The 17378-nt window shown below is 53.6% G+C and overlaps 1 protein-coding gene across 1 annotated transcript in view; it reads left to right on the top strand.

Moving 5' to 3' along the window:
• Positions 1 to 17378, top strand: part of MGMT (O-6-methylguanine-DNA methyltransferase) — a 224784-nt gene that overhangs the window by 181833 nt on the left and 25573 nt on the right. The window contains exon 3 of the mRNA XM_036265402.1: positions 8833 to 8993. Within this exon, the coding sequence (XP_036121295.1) occupies positions 8833 to 8993 (161 nt within the window). The remainder of the gene's footprint in view (positions 1 to 8832; positions 8994 to 17378) is intronic.

Below are 17378 nucleotides of genomic sequence, written 5' to 3' on the forward strand. Positions count from 1 at the left end.
CTGGCTCAGGCAGGCCTGTGTCCCCTGCCCCTTGGCTCAGCCCACATCCGGCACTTCCAGTGGGCGTGGAGGGGCGTGTGTGGCCCACTTCCCCGAGGGGAGTTCCTCCGGGTGGTCTGCAGTGTCCATCGGGTGCTGCGTCTGCAGGAGGACCCTGCCGTGTGTCAGAGGGGGTGGTTGAGGGGATTCTCCCCGCTGGGATCTACCCCTCTTCCTCCTCTGTTAAGTGCTCCTCTCGGAAAGCCACGAAACCTCAAGGAGAAATGAGGGAGGGCCAGACACGTGGCCTTCAGAGAACCTGCGGTCCCCAGCGTTCCATCCACCTGTCTGCAGGCCTCGCACGAGACGAGGCTCAGGCACTTGCTATTCCATGCTGTTTTCCTGTTTCTCTTACGTGATTGACGGCCTCGCATCAGGAGCAGCAATGGGACAGCAGGAAGGAAAGCCACCAAACTCTGTACCTTCCCATCTGAAACCCTTCAGACGTTGACCGCAGGGTCCTGTGCAAGGAAGCGGTCCTGGAAGTGACACCCATGCCCCGGTCACTCGACGGTCTGCTGCCGAACCTGGAGGGGCCGGGGATGTCGCTTTCACTGCTGAGAACGGCTCTGTGGCCTTCCTCCCCCAGGGAATGGCGGTCGGCCAGTTGTTTTTCGGGAACGTGCGATCTGAAATGCAGGTGTTCTCAGTGCACACGCCGTGGGGCCCGTTAGCACCCGTGCAGCTCGTCAGCACGTCCACCCGCCGAGCTCTGTGCCTGTGGCAGGTGGGACCCAGCTTGGTGACATCGTGTGGCTCTTCGTTCAGATCCCAGAGCAGCCTTCGTGGGGAGCCCACCCCTGCCTTAGCACAGGACCCACAGGACCCGCTCTGCTGGGTGACCGAGCCACCTGGACGGTGCCCTGCCTGTGATCACTCAGGCTTTGCCCCGGAGGGTTGAAGATGGGGACGAGGATGGGCCTGGGACATCCCAAGACCGAGGCCTCCCAGCTGGGTAAAGGAACACTGTGTCGTGTGGACTGGCTATTGCGACATTTAAATGTCACATGGCCTCCCGCGAAGGGTGTGGGGCAGTGATGTCCATGGGGCTGCTCGCTACGAGGCTAAACCCTATAGTGTGGGCACCTCATTTCCCTTTTTGGAAACTTCTGGAATGTAACGGAGCTAGATTTGATGCTTAGATTCTGTTGTCTTAGTAGAGGAAGGCAGGGGTCCTGAGTGTTAGGGGCAAGTTTACGGAAGTCACCTAAACGTGAAAGAATAAACCTAACCGCTCTGTAGCACATACGCTATCAAGAATTGAGCGTGTGCCCTGGCTGGGTGGCTCGGTTGGTTGGAGTGATGGTCCCATACACCAAAAAGGTTGCAGGTTCAAGTCCGGTCAGAGCACATACCTAGGTTGTGGGTTCGATCCCAGGTTGGGGTGTATACGGGAGGCAGTCGATCGATGTTTCTCTTTCACATCAGTGTTTCTCTCTTTCTCTCTCTCTCCTTTCTCTCTCTCTCTCCCCCTACCTCTAAAAATCAATAAAAATAGTTCCTTGGATGAGGATTAAAAAAATAAAATAGAGCATGTGAGCATACAGACCTTTCCTGATAAGGGCTGACCGTTTGTTTCTACGTAAAGATGAGGAAGGGGACTTCTGTTTCAGGGAGATTGTCCAGAGAAGAAAGCCTTTGGGTCAGACTTCAGTGCAGACCCTGGTCACCCCTATGCATTGGTGAATTGCTGTCCTGTAACCTCTGGGCCGCTTCTAGAACATAGACCACCTCCCTCAAGGGGTATTGGGAGGCATAAATATAGAACAGTTTTTCAGTTATAAGCCAGATACATCTTAGGCACTCCGTAAATAGCAGCTATGAGATTGTGTACAAGGTTTACCTTGGGTGGTTTCCATACAGTTGAGCCTCTGTGTTATTCATTGGACTCCACCTTTCCAACTTGCCATGTTGTGTCATGGAGGTGTGACAGTGAGACTTTCAAGTGGGACTTTGTAGTCAGTTGCCTTGCCTGTGACTGACCTTGGCTATGTTATTGAGCGAGTCAGGATATTAAATTGGGTGCTAGGAAACCAACCACCTTTCGCCCGCCTTGACTGCATGCCGGAGATCTCCTCCTTCTGTGTGCTTGTTCTCTGACCGCTTTTGTTTATCTTAGAAAGCAAAGCCTGCCCCTCCCTCTCCCCCCCCCTCTGACATTTCAGTTCTTCTACATCCCTAAAATTGAATGTCCCAGAACAGGCCCTTGTTTGAACCCATGTCCTCTTTTTCCTCAGATGTCCTTGCAAAACTTGAAGGGCACAGGGAAATGGGTAGCATGTGATGACCTTCTGCACAGTCTTCCTGCCTATGGGGCACAGACAATGATTCTCCTGAACTTGGCATGTGAAGGAAGGGGTCTCCCTCTCTGTGCCACCCACCCCCGCCCCAAGCCTGCAGTGGCACACCCCCAGCAGCACAGAGCAAGGGCACACAAAGGCTCCGAGGGCATGAGAAGGGGCAGCTGCAGACTGGGGAGGCGGATGCTCAGAGCAGGTGGCTGCCACGTTGGGCTATGTGCATTGTAGAGATAGCCTGGAAGAGACTCGTGGTTGACCAGATGCCCTATTTGAAATCTCCATCCACTAGGAACCCTCTGTAGTTCTTGTTTATAAACTGATTCCTAATCTGACCCTTTTATTCTGGGAGTGGGGAAGAGAATTGTTGAATTGTGCCAAGTTACCTAACACCAGAGATCCCATGCGGGGAAAGTACTCTTGTGAGAAGACCAATCATTGGGTGAGAGTGATGGAATGATTCCTGAAAAGTTTTATTTCTACAGACATTTCTCAAGAAATGAGCTAGTTATTGACAGAATTTTAGTAAATCTACGTAAGCAGCCATTTTTATTCCTCTTTTACGTTTGCTCTTTCTTTTTTAGGCTATCTCATTCCGAATGTCTAAGCATTTTATTTATAAGAAGCTAAATTAAGCCGGGAGAGAGGAATACGTCTCACATGTGTGTGGGGAACATGAAAAAGCGTCTTTGTTCACTGCTTTGGTGGCGGAGAGCAGCAGTGTGGACACAAGGCTGTTTGAACTCTTTATTTGCCACGTTTACAATATTAATAACTGCGTTTCCACAAGTTGTCACATCGAGTAAAAGGTCTTCATTCCAGGCTGTCTTTGGGGGCCGAGCTGAGACTGGATGCATGCATTTAATAAATTGTAGTCTCAAGTAGTCATTTTTGTAAATAATTAGTTTCAGTGAAAGAATAAGTTAGCATATTGTATGCATCTAATGTTGCGAATGTACATACAGCAAACTTTGCTATTAATCAACAGTCAGGCACTGCAAGTGGGGTCTCATACATAATGAATTGTGCTTAAGCCTCATGGGTTTCTTGATAGAAAAATAAAAGAAAACACAAGTGTAGTAAGGTTTTGAATAAAATTTAACTAGATTGCCCTGCATCCTGTAATTGTTTTGCAATCATTAGGGACTTGATAATTCATCTATAGTTTTGGGGTGTTTTTATCTTCATCTGTCAAATAGTAGAGATTTTTAATGATATGCTAAAGTGTTGCTAAAATACAGTTTTTCTTTTAATAATTTGAACACTTAAGGGAGAAAGCAAATAGGCTTTTTTAAGGCATCCTAGTCTGCCAAGTTTACTATTTAAATTGTCTTTTAAAAATATTTTATTGTTGCTGATGTATTTTTAAGAATCAATTATTTTTTTTTAATGAAAAAATACACAATTCAGATGATAAAGCTTACATGGGGAGGAGTTGAAAATTTACATAAAAATGTCTTTTGTGTTTTTGATGGGTGTTTTAAAATAGTACAGTAAATGGCTCTGTGGTCTTGTTGAGGTTCTGACATTAATTTGAGGCCCAAATGTGAAGGTCTTAGGATGCCTATTAAAAGCTGCCATCCGTTTTAAGCAACATACCTACGACCACCCAGAGAGGGAGTGATGGGGGCGCAGTTCGGGTTTGAGCTGCCTCCTCTTCCTCCTGTTGTTGACGTTGAGCCGTGAACCACTGGTGACCCCTGATGGGATCGAAGATGTGGAATTAATTTGAGGGCTCTGGTTGTGAGATGAAACGCATCAAGGCGTGGAGCAGGACTCCTGTCCCCTTGGCTGCCAGTCACCCTGAGCGCCGAGGGTCTGCTGGACTCGCCGTCACCTCCAGCTCGCCTTCCTGTGGACTTGTCTCTGACCTGGGAATGGGCGGAGTTCCTCCCTTCCTCCCCTCCCTTTGTGACAGAAGTCTCTTCCTCTTGCAGAGAACGCACCTTTGAAAACAGGTAGTAAAGCCAGACGTGCGAGTCAGTCCGTAAACTCCAGCGTGACGAGGAGCCGGAGCTCTTGTCCTAGAGAGTGCCAGTGCGTTTACACATACAAATTATACTCATCCTTCTGTATACACTTAACGCTGCTGCTTCTGCTTTCCAATGCATTTATAATTTCTCCCTCTTCCTTCACATGTTGTTCTCAGGGTTGTGGGGGGACACGGTGAGCCCACCCACAGAGCGTTGCGAACAGCGGCCGATGCGCAGTGAACCCCACCACCTCCATTGTCCTCAGCAGGGAGCTGTCCTGTCCCTCCAGGAACTTGTCGGCGTGCCTGTTGTTGCTCATCTTTGACTCAGTTCTGTTGTTTGAGATCATGTCACCTAATTCCAGCATCAACACTACAGTTTTTCCTCTTCCTACTCGATGTCCTAATCCAGCTCTGGACTATCCAAGTAATTGCATAAGCGGTCACACCCTCATGGTGGTGATACTGTCCAAACAGCTGCTGGCCACCAGGCAGCGTCACAGCCGTCACTGCTGTTGTTTATTCATCAGCGGGCATGCGAGAGCTAACCGTGGGCGAGGGGCTCACGGGGCACCCGTGAAAGTTGGAGAGGGTTGTGGATACTTTGTTTCACCCTGTCTCTGGTTGGAATGCAGACCCCGAGTTGATACGCACGCCAGTAACCATGGGCAGGATGGGCCCTCGATCAATGCTTGAGTAGGGGTCAAACCTAGATTGGGTTGGAATATGGAGTTTAAAAGCTGGATGGCAACTTCTTCATTTAAAAAAGATCTTCATTGCTAGCAGGTAGCATCGTTTATTTCTTATCTCCAGTTCTACCATGGGAAGAAAAGCATCAGAGCTTCAGCAGGAAGGTACAGGGACATGCAGACACAGACAGAGACGCCCCCCACCCCCTGCCACGTCCCAGAAGCCAGAGAAGGCGATTCTGCTCACCTGTCCTCCTGGAAGGTGTCACCTGAAGGGGGTCTGAGATGCCACACAAAGCAAGACTCCGGGCTCTTCTTCCCAGTAACTGTGCCTGAGTGTCCAGGTGGGTCCATGCAGACTGACCCCCCAGCCTTCCTGCAGGCTGCATCCTGGCCAGCTCCCTAATTCCAGACTCAATCCGAAGAATGCGCGTCTTTGGGACTCTTTTCTTGAACCAGCTGACGTGCCCAAACCATAGGATTCCATCTCGTCCTGCAAAGAGAGAGGGGATGGAGAAGTGCCAGGGTCAGAAGAGAGGCGTTTGAAGTGAGCACTCTCCTCTGACACTCAGCTGTGAGCGAGAACATAGCACCTCGGGCCTGTTTTCTTACGTCAAATGGGACTTAAGCCAAGTTCAGGGCATTTTCCTGCCTTTGGAGAGTAGAATTCTTTTAGAAATGAGGGCTTAGTGATTCTTGCACGCCAGTGAAATCTTGAGGCGCCCTAAAATCTGAATACCCCAATCTGCCGCCATGCAGGTTGGGCTTCAAGCACGGAGCACATGTGACGTGGGAAGGGACCAGAAGCCGGCGCACTGGGAGCCCCCTAGCTCCCTCGTGTCGTGCCAGGCGTGCACAGCTCCCCTGTGCCTTCCCGGCTCTGTGTCACCGGCAGCAGAGAGCCCGGCCACCACTGACCTCCCTGACCTCGCAGCGCCCAGCAGGAGGGCCATGGGAGCTGGACAGGGCTCCCCATGTGGCGTGCGGCTCGGTCACCGGGTCCCTGCTTCCCGGGTGTGAGGCCGCCCCTCCATGTTCACACCAGTGCCCTGGAAGGAAGCTGCCTGCGGGTGGGAGGGACAGCCCCGCCCTGGACACCGCGTGCTGGGGCGTCGTGTGTCTCCGTCGACACGTCCCAGTTGGCCTCGCCGCTGTGTCAGACACAGTTCCGTGTCCCGGGAGCATTGCACCCACCTTTGCCCTGGTTTGGGTGAAGGACAGGTTTCCATCCAAACAGACCTGGCATGCAGTTCGGCACCGGATCATTCTTTCTGCAAGCCCAGAGAGGGAGGGGTCCGGGCCACCACGAACAGGCCACAGCTCCGGGGACGTCACACGGGCTTGCTGACACACTGACGTTCTGGAAGCTTCCTTCACAGGCGGTCAGCAGAGTCCCTGGGACGGCCCACGGTTACCTGAAAGCAAACCTGATGTGATTTTATGTACCCAGGGCTCTTCGCTGTCACGTTACAAAGCGAGTTATTTTCCCAGCCACCAGCAGCCCCCCTGCCACACTGAAAAAGACAAAGGGCCCAGCATCCCAATGTTGGTCTCAGGAACAGGCAGATTGACCCTGGTGTCCCCTTTCTGCGGATCCCCGCCAATGTCTGGACGGGGTTGTCGCATGTCTCTGTCTGTGCACTGCCCCACGGTGGCCGGGGGCTTCCCTGGACACGACAGAGTTGCCCACAGGGTTTGCATGTCAGTGGTAGGTGAGTCGCTTGGCTCCCCAGGAAGACGGGGACGTGGGATTTGAAGGAGCGTGGGCCACGGAGCCCGTAGCGGTTGGGGTTCCGGGCCGGTCGTGGGGAAGCTGAAGGACCTCCAGGATGGGGGCGCTGCCCGGCGACGGTCACACCCCACGCGCTCAGGGACGAGCGGGCGAGGTTGGAGGAGAGGGCAGGGCAGGGAATAAATTTTATTTTATTGTAGAAATGGAAATTTGTGTCATGGCTTTAAAAATCTGGTTTTATGTGTGTGTTTAATGTCATTCATTTTAAATGTAGCATCGTAAATCCTGGCCCCAGAATAAAAGCTGTTTAATTACATCTCACCCATGAATAGTACTCTGATGCTGATAGAGAAAGAGTTAAAAAGGAGAACCACAGAGTAAATCAGAGGTTCAGATCTTAAGCACAAGCATAAAAAATCAATTTAAGATGAATTTTACTTCCATAAAAATTCTTCAAATATCCTTTTAAGGGTGGGAAACGCTAGGAAACACAGCTCACATTTCAATTCCCTTAGCAGTGGAGGACACGGCCACCAGCGTGGGCAGTGCCTTGGGGTGCTCGGGCACACCCTGTGTCCCTGGGGGTGGCTGAGGAAGGAGAGGTGACTGGAAGCCCCGCCTCTCGGACAAAGGTGCCCATCTCCCATCGTATCCACCCCCACCCGAGGAACCCGGACTGGGTGGGTGATGGGACAGTGGACCCCACAAGCCCTGAAGACCAGCCGAGGCCTGGGAAGCACTGGTCTTTATGGCCATCCTTGACCCCAGCCCCATTTGGGTTCTGCAGGCAGTGCAGGCCACGGTGGGTCAGTGTGGGGGTCTCAAGGGGGTCCTGATTTTCCGGAGGGAAGTCCCCCCTGGGTTGGAGGCAGTGACACTGGTGCATTTGCTCTGATGGCCTCCCTGTGCTGGGCGGCGCAGCCACGTGACGGCAGCCTGTCCCCAAGGCCGTGCGCACGAGGAGAGACCGCCACAGAGGAAGGCTCAGCACACCTGCCCTCAGGACATGGGAAGGGAGGCGGGGGCTTCGGGAGGAGCTGCTTGTACTGCACGTGGGTGGCTTTTCTGCCTCCTCCTAATGTCTCAGAAGCTCTGGTGTCCGGAGAGGAGACCAGGAGCCTCTGGCCGCCAGGCCTGGAAAGCCGCGAGGCTTTGCGCCGTGTGTCCAGGACCTTGGGGCAGGAAAGAGACCAGACTTGTTTTCTCGGTCCTGCGGCACCCAGGTCCAGAAAGTCAGCCTCCGCCGGGAAGTCAGCTCCAGGAGGGTGGCCGCCAGATCCCACGGACGGAGGGTTAGCACCCAACTAGGAGGAACAAGACCATCAGCAGTGAGTCGGAAATATGTAGATTTAAACTTGAGATAAAAAGACTGGCAACTGTAATGAACAGTAAGATTTAGAACAGGGACAAATAGAAACCCAGTGCATGAAGGTCACGGTTCTGTGGCGGAAAGGACAGACCCCGGGAAGGAGCTGCACAGGGACTAGATGCTGTCGAGTGAGAATCTGCGCACCGGGGCAGCCTGCCAGGGAATCCCCGGATGAGCTCACAGTGACCGAAACCAGACTGTGCCCTTCTGTCGCTGGGGGGCAGGGCGCGTGGAGCAGTGTAACTACCTTAATAGCATTTCTGGAAAACACTTCTGATGATGAGCACTCGGTGACATGACGATGACCATAGAGGCAAATACCTGCTCATCCTGCAAAGGGGCAGGCTCACGGCCCGGCAGATTTCTTCCGTGCTCGTCATCACCGTCCTGCGAGCCTGCTTCTGGCTTGGCGACAGGTGTTCTGAGCCCCAAACGAAGTGCTGTGTACCGGGATGTCCCTTCCTAGCAATCGCCCCTTGTTTTCAAAGACGTCATGTTTTTTAAAGCTAACGGTGCACACGTGGGTGAGACAACCCCCGGGCGTCTCCGCCTCGCCCCCCTCCAGCCCGCCTTCCCGCTGTGGCCATGCCGGCCACACAGCTAGCTGAGACACGCGTGCTCATGAAACAGCTGCAGACTTGACCCATTTTGGCACAGCAGTGTTTTCTGTGTGCTTTGCAGATGTGTGGAGCGGGACCCCGAGCCTGATTCATCTCCTGTTATCTCTGTTGCAGCCCCGCCGAGGCCCCCTGTCCCGCTGAGCCGCCCGGCAGCCCGGAGGAAACGGTGGAGCCCCTGATGGAGTGCGCGGCCTGGCTGGACGCCTATTTCCACGAGCCCTCAGCCCTCCAGGAGCTCCCCGTGCCTGCTCTTCACCACCCCGTCTTCCTGCAAGGTCAGAACCGGCCGCCACGGGGCTTCCTTCAGGGAGCTGCCGGATTAGCTGTCACTTACATCACAGCTCGTTTTATTGACTGTACCAGCGCGGTATTTTTACATCATCTAAACAGAGGCAGCGTGTGGCCACACTGCAAGGACACGAGTGCGTGATCCCCACCCGTTCCAAAAGGCTGTGTTAGTCTTGGCACGCGGTCACGTCGCTCTTGGCAGAGGCAGTAAAAACGAGGCGTGCAGACCAGCTCTGAACTCGCGCTGGCTGCAAGGTCTAAGCAGGAACACATCTGAATGGCAGTAAATTTTTCAATAAGCTTATTGTGAACTTCAACTGTCTGCCTGCCCACGGCACAGAAAACGAGGCTTGTGCGTGGACAGCTAGCCACGTCCGTGAACGCCGTTGCTGACACATATCAGAACGGGTAGCGGCGTGTGTCTGTCTTCTTGGTTGAGTTCTCAGCCTAATTCCTCAGATGTACCCTAGTTAGATGTGATGTTCTTACGGGGCGGAGTGAGCGCGCCTCCGTCGAGTTTGCTGGAGGCACGTGAAGTCTGATAACCTGAGAACATTTTCCCAGGCAGTGCTTTTGAAGCTTTTGTTTGGATTCTTACTTGCGGCAGCTGAAATCGTTCTAGCTATGTACCAGAGATTTATTCTGCACAGGGATTTGTGTAGTCGTTTTACCATAAGTAAACATTTATACAGATATATGTGTGTGAATGCACGCATACGTGTGCTTAAATGAAGGGGGAAAAAATCACCCTGAGGTTTTAGGTAAGGTAAATTTTAAGCAATCGTGAACTTGAAAATGGAATCTACAAAGTAAGTTTAATGGTATTCTAATTGTTGCTATGATTTTCAGCAAAAACGAAGTGGGAAATGGAGCAGTGTTTTCGGGGGTGGGGGTAGAGAAACTGAAAAGCTGAGCTGACGGTGAGCTGACTGAACAGAGAACCTGGGGCGTTTTGCACACAGCGAGCTGAAACTGGGAAGCTTTGAGAAACAGGTGCCTGTCAGCCCCTTGTGTTGTCTGAGACTGTTTCGGGGGGCTCCAGAGATCAAACGGGTCGCTAGGGTGGGGCGGGAGCTGGACGGCACTCTGCACTTGTCCTGAACCCGCCACTGTCTGCAGTTGGCGCCCTCAAGGGGCCACAGTGATGCTGGGGCTGCTAGGTGACCCCTGCCCATGCTCACCCTGCTGCTCGGTCCCGTCTCCCCAGCACCATGAGTTCACAGCTGATGGAGGGTGGGGATGACCGTACCCCGGTCCACCTCCCACGCGTGGGGACAGGGTGGGGGTCATGCTGTGCGCACTGAGGGACTCAGAGATGCAGCTGGGAACCTGGGAGCCATGCACCGTGAATTCTTCTCTCTCCAGTCACCATCCATGACTTCCGCTCTGCCGACGGGAGCGGGCAGAACTGTCCAAGGGCTTTCCTGCCGTCGAGGCGGCGCAATAAGGGAGCAGACCTTTAAGGTTTTGAAATTTTCAGAACAGAAGAATTACAAAAGCAGGGCGGGGGTTTCATGTAATCCAAGGGGGTGGGCGAGGCAGTGGGCCTGTCCAGTTCTGAAGTCCTGTCCTCAGCTCTTGAAGAGGATCGGGACCAGCCACTCTTACCCTGTGCCCCCGGCCAGCAGTTCATGGTCATGGTCATGGTCACGGTAGGTTGGTGACCAGGACCAGCTGGAAAATGCCACTGGGGTGAGGAGGAAGGTCACCCAGTCACCCCAGTAGTCTGTACCTGTTGGGCAAGCCCTGCAGGGCTGGCGGGCACTTCTGAGGGGGTCGAGGTCCCCCTCTAGCTGGTGTAGGGGGCAGTGGCCAGCACCTGCATGTGACAGTTAGTGGCTGCAGACCCAGGCTTTCCCACACTGCTCAGTCACTCCCGGGCAGGGACCAGGTGTGGCGATTTTATGGTTTAAGGAGGGAGGTGGCCAACACAGTTAATTGGCACCAACCCATGCTGTGCTACACCCCTTGTGTCCAGCCACCGTGGGCTTTGCTTTGCTTTGCTTTGCTTCTGCCGCATGTCTGGGAGCCAGCGACGTCGTGGGGAGAGGGCAGGTCCGCACAGGGCGGTCCCCGGACGACCGGGGCTCTGGAAGCTGTGGGCTACCGCACAGAAGTGAACCTTCCGTGTAACCTGGGGGATGGGTCCTCTTTAAATGGGGAGTAAGTTTCCCTGATGAGTTCCCTCGTTTCCTTGACATATTCTGCTTTCTGTGCATCTTTGTTTTTGAGAGTGTCGAGCATACTTTTGTGGATCGTTTTTCCCCTCATATTCGTGCTTCTGCGATTAGACCAGGTCTGCCTCTTTCGACTTGTTAACTGCTGATTCTTCTTGAAGAAGTGGCTGGTATCACTCGTGACCTCTGCTCCAGGCCCCTGCCCCTCGGCCACCGTGTGGCCTGTCCTCGGCTGGGCCAGCCGCCTCCCCTCCACAGGGTCCTCTGGGATGAGCACCGAGACTGCTGGCCCCGTTTCGAAGGATCCGCAGAGACACGAGCTAAGGGAGCCCGATGGAGCTGCCGCTCGCCAGGTTAGATCCCAGATGCTGGAGATTTCGCGTGGCTGCATTTCTGCTCCTAGAGAACTTCCGGAGTCCGATGAGCAACAAGTTAACTCCGGAGATGCCTCCCAGGGAGCCACTCAGCCGCCTGCAGCTGCCTCGCCTGGGCCAGGACAGGTGGGGTCTGTGGGGCCGAGGACGGGACAGGTGCTGGTGGAGGAGTTAAAACGAGCCGTGAGCTGTTGCGGGCAGCCAACTTCTCCGGAGATGGTTGTTTCAGTGGTAGGGCATTTTCTTAAAAAAAGAGTGTTCTTTTTGTGTTTTTGGGGGGTTTTGGCTTTTGCTTTCTGCTAGTCTGGTGTATTGAAAGGGGGACATAATCGTTTTCTGGCCGTAGTGGCTTAGGGGGAGCTGCCTGGAGCCCAGCGGCGCCTGTCGGGGAGGTCAGGACCTCCCTAGAAGCGTCTTTCAGAGGGCAGCTTTGTTTACTTGGAATTCATTTCTCTCCAACAAATAGTTATTTAATGAAGCCATTATTCTTGAAATAAATCTTGACTTGATGTTTCTTAATGAAATAGCATTTAAACTTCTTTTCTGTTAACACTTCCTAACGTCTTTACGTTTGGTCATAAATTAATTTAGCTTCTCTGTATAATATGCATCTAGAGTAACCTTGGAGAGGTCAGGGGCAAAAGCAGCTAGAATCATAAAAGTAGCACTTTGCCAAAGGCCGTATTTCACCGTGAACTCAAGGAAGGCAGACCTCTGGGCAACCAGGACCGGCCTCAGGTTCAGAATGTGTGTGGACACTTTGTCCTGAGCCCTCTGCCCACAGAGACCCTCCTAGCGGGCGAGTCTGGACAGGCTACGGTGGCCAGGGAGACAGGTGGCCCGGCCGATAATTCTGGGCCTTTCTTGCAGCCTGGGCTGGGCTCCCCCAGCGCCCTCCGAGCCCCTCCCCAGGGAGGGCCTGGCCCTGTGCTGTGGACACCCCCGGGTGGCCCCGGCAGAAATGCCGGGGGACCTCAGCGGGTCCTTCCGGTGCTGTCTCACACATGATGGTTTTCAACAGATGAGTTCTGAGTTTTCTTTTTAAAGTGACTTCAATGTTCCCTCTTAAATGAAATATTTAACACTTTAATAATTCCTTCGTCACAGCTATTAGCTTGTAGCTATGAAATCAGTTGCATGACAGTCGTAAAATCTGCATTTTTTAAAAACCTGCTGGCTAAAAGTAAGTTTTATGTAACTTCTAGAACAGAGCCTCACAAAGGATTCTCGTGTGTGGGGGGGGCTTGTCGAACCCCTTTCCAAAGGGCCTCTCCCAAAAGCCCCATCGGAGACTTCCAGAAAACTGTGCCAGGGGGCTCAGCTGACCCCACGGGTCCTGGCCGGTTCCCACGGCCCACTGCCTTCCAGGGAGGCTGTGTGAGTCCTGGGGCTGGGGGCTGTGGCGAGGGAGGGAGTCGCCGGTACCTCGGTCCTCACCAGAGACTGCCCTAGACGCAGCTTGGAGAGCCGAGCAGGGCGATCCTCCAGCCCCTGCCCACCCCCAGCTCCTCTGCCCCTGGCTGTCACGCCCAGGCAGCAGCCAGACCCCGGCAGATGAGACCGAGGTCTCCCGGGCACTGAGCCCCTGCGGTCCATGTCCGGGGCCTATTGGCCCCTCATGCTGAGTAGCGGATCCAGCCCTAGTTTGTCTCCCGAGGGCCCTGCGGCGGGCGGAGCGCGTTCTCTCTGTCTCCCCGCAGCTCCACAGCAGAAGCAGCCTCTGGCTTCCAGGCACTTTGTGCTGACATTTTTCCCGAAACTTAAAACATGATCCGCGTAAACAGGAGGGGGGTTACATTCGCTGTCCCCGCATTTCAAATGGGGACATAGGCACCGTTGGCCTTGCTGAGGTCTCACTGCTGGGCTCAAGGTGTGGAGCCCCTCCGGCTGCCCGGTCGTGACGAGAATCAGCTGCCGACACTGCACGGAACCGGGCGGGAGGGAAACGCTGCTTTCGGCCCTGGGCTGCCGCGCGCCTCTGCAGGGACAGCACACGCGGGACCTGGTCCCGAGGCCTTCCGAGGCGGGAACTGGGCAAGGCGAGACCGAAAAGGCCAGATCCAAAGCCCAAGCATAGACGGCAGGCCAGGAAGCCCAAAGTGACGGTCAGACGTCTCGAATGAGAGCAGGAGGCCAGTGGCAGGAGCAGCCCGGGGCCCGCGTCATGGGCAGCGCAACCCGCGTGTTCTTGTGGTTAGAGCGCGAGAGAGGAGACGGGTGGGGATGGTGGGGAACGAGAGGAGGGCAGAAATCACTGGACACGAACTGTCCACAGGGTGCAGAGCGAGCCCGGGAGGCGACCGAGGTGAGGAGCGAGTCCTTCATCAGGGACGTTTCGAGTCCGTCCCAGGATCCCTCCCCGTGGAACCGGACCAGCTCCGGGCCGTCACTCACCCCTGTCCAGAGCCATTCGGAGGAGGACACTGCCTTCCTCCCGCAGACAGCCCGGCCGCAGCTGCGTGTCCTTTCCCCCGAGGAGAGGGCGCATCATGGGTTCGTCGCCCCCTCCTGGCTGCCTGGTCCCTGGCCACAGTGGACTCTCTGTCACTTCCGGCCCATCAGTGGATCAGAAACGCTAGCTCACCAGAGCTGTGTGTCTTGGGTTGCGGGTTGCTCAGGTTTGGTGCCCCCAGCCTGAGCAGAGGGCCTGCCTGGCGCTGGCCTTGTTGGCACCGTGGCCACGGTCCTGGTTGGTTCTGGCTCTGTCTACGCGGGGCCAGCCATGCCAGCTCAGCAACAGTCAGTGCGTGAAACCATCTCTTCAGCTCGACTCATAGCTGTGCTTTGGCCTGTCTGCGAATTCCGTGGGCCAGAGAGCCTGAGGGGCGGGGGGGTCTCAGTCCATCGTCCCGTGTTACCGCGCAGCCTCCCCCGCGGCGTCCTTAGCGCTGTTCTTCGCGCTGTGCAGCCGCGTCTCAGGTGAGGGGAGAGCTTTTCAAGGTTCAACTAGGATTCAGTCGGGCAGACGGCTTTTTCAAATTACTCTTGTATCTCAGTCCATTTACCCGGGGGTACAGGGGTGTAGGTATCAGAATGTTCTAGAAGGCTCGTTCGTGATAGTATGCCTACAATCTCTATTCTTCTCCCTCATCCCAAGACACATTAAAATCTTAGGACAGCCCTGGCCGTTTTGCCTCAGCGGTTAGAGTGTCGGCCTGCGGACCAGAGAGACCTGGGTTCGGTTCCTGATAGGGGCCCGTACCGCAGTTTCAGTTTGTCCCCGGCCCTGGTTGGGGTTGTGTGGGTGGCAACTGCTCGATGTGTGTCTCTCTCACAACGATGTTTCTCTCTCTCTCGTTCTATCTGAAGATAAATGCAAAAATGTCCTTCGGTGAGGGTTAAAAAAAAAACAACAACCTTAGGATAGGCAAATATATACATATATATTTTACATATGTGTATATACACGCGTGCCCTGTTTTGAAAATTATCGCTCCAAAGAAATGCGTTAACGTGGATCGAGCTCCTGTGGGTGTTTTTGCTGTGCGCTTCGCCCTACGTTGGGTTCTCAATAATGATTTTGTGGGAGACACACCGCTGTGCGCATTTAAGGGGTGTTTCCTGCTGTCGGTAAGGACATGTGTGCGTGTCAGCCTGGGCTGGAGCCTTTGCAGGTCGGATAGCCGATGTGGTGTTCACATTCTTGATTTGGGAAGAAGTGAACAAGACAGGCTGCTCGTGAGCACCTCCGCGGTCAGGTTGTGGAGCGAGCGCAGGACGACCGAGTCCCTGAGGAGCCTGGCCAGGTGCGGCACTTGGCCAGGGTACCCAGGCAGAGAGCCTGCGGCAGGTGTCCAGTTACTTTGGTCCAGAACTGTGTTTCTTCTTTGTCGTAGCTGGATAAATGAAGCTCTAGGTTCTTCTGGAGACCGTGAGCCACGGCAGTGGCCGGCAGGGGGGGTGACGTTGCTTCAGGTCCTGGATTCGACCCCTTCGCGCGAATCTAACATGGATCCATCTGGAGGTCTCTGGGCTGGCTTTTGAATATTCACATCACCTGCTCTGTCGCCTTCCGCTTACCTTAGGGAGCAGCCGTTTGAAATTCCCCCCTTGAAGGAGAGCTTGGTCTGTGGGTCCAGCTCCTGAGATGCTGGTGGGGATGAGCAGAGCCCCAGCCTGCTGGACCCCAAGAAAATCCTGATGCCCCTGCGCAGAGAGCCTTCTGACCAACCTGTAATTACCATGGCCTCCTGGAGAGCCTCGTTAAGTAAAAGTTTCACCCTACATCTAGGAGGTGGTCAGCTCCTATGTTCCCTGATGTTTCCGTGAATCAGGAAAAAAAAAACCGTGAACTTGAGAAGGCCTTTACTGAAGGCCAGTGGGGTCACACACCATCATGTAATCAAACTCCAAAAGGAACCACGAAGATTTTGAAAGTCAGCCACTTTCAGACCTTGTAGGATAAGATAGGGCGTCGACCGCAGATAAATAGTACTCATAATTGAAATGATTACAAGTGCTGCTTTTATGGGGAAATATTCACATTAAATATAACTGTTACTGCCAGTACAGTAATTAAACAGCAAACCAATGAAGGTTTCTATTAAAAATAAAAGTCACCCTGACCACATTCACACACTCAGAACAGTCGTCGGCCGGGGCTGCGTCGTGGGCCTGCGTTTATTTCGCCTCCAAGGAGCAGGGGACCGCTTTCCGCCGCGTAGATGTGATTCTCCTGGTCGCTTCAGTCATCTTGCACTTGAGTCGGGCTTTGCAAAACAGGGGTTCTTCCATCAGGTCTGTATTTTTAAGTAAAAACAGACTTTTCACTCAAACACGCTTTTAAAATTTGTATTCCCGCAGCGGTCGTTAGACAGCCCCGCACCGCTTCGGAAGAGAAAGTCCGGTATCCTTGCTGTCGTGTGTGTGTGTGTCTCCACATTTTACCTGAAATGTCAGTGCGTTTGGACACCGTCCTGACGATGAGAAATGGAATTCTCTCTACTACCTGGGTGCATGGAGACAGTGTTTTAGTGGAAATTACCATAGAATTGGGCTTGCCGTTATCAGTATGTTAAATGTGTAAATAGTGATATAACATCAATGGCGATGATGCTGTGAACTCTTGGTAGGAGCCGAAAGTGTAAAAACTGTTACTGAACTTAAATACTTTATCACACAATTCTTACCTGCGACCCTTATGTTCAAACCGACTCAGAGTGTAAGATTTATAAGGACACGTCCCCGGTAAAGGTCACGTGTCACGTGTCAGGATGCAGAGAGCAGACTCACCTGAAGCAGGCGTGAGGCTGTGGGTGCAGCTACCGTGATGGTAGTGTGAGTCCCCAGGCCGGAGCTCACCTCCTGGAGGCTCAGCTCACTAGGGCACTTGGTGACATTTGAATGCCAATAACATACTTCTAAACAAGCAAATTGAAGTGTGAAGTAGGGGAAAAGGAAGTCTTTTTAACCCTTAAATACATCCCACAGTCACTTACGTTCAGGTCTGCTTTTTTGCTGCCCTCCCAAATGCTAAAGAAAATACTGATGGTGTTTTGGGAAACAGTCTTTCTAGTGAGCACTGCCCCCCCAGCCAGCATAAATCTGTCCGGTGTCTCTGTTACTATGACAACTACTTTTTTCTTTTCTTGAGCACTGCTGTTCATTGTGTCACCAAATACATCCCGTGTCCGGAGGAGGACCCATTCCTGGACTCTGTGTGTCGGCATTGTCTGCTTTTTTAAAGGACACACCTTCCTCCCCAGCCAGGCTGCGCCGGTGCCCAGCGCGGCTCCTCCCACCCTTCCTGCTGCGGTTTGCGTGAGAGCAGCCATAGAGCTGAGCCACGGGCTCATTGCTTGGCCACGACACAGACTTTCCA

The sequence above is a fragment of the Molossus molossus genome, unplaced genomic scaffold (genome assembly GCF_014108415.1).
Source record: "Molossus molossus isolate mMolMol1 unplaced genomic scaffold, mMolMol1.p scaffold_m16_p_17, whole genome shotgun sequence".
NCBI lineage: Eukaryota > Metazoa > Chordata > Mammalia > Chiroptera > Molossidae > Molossus > Molossus molossus.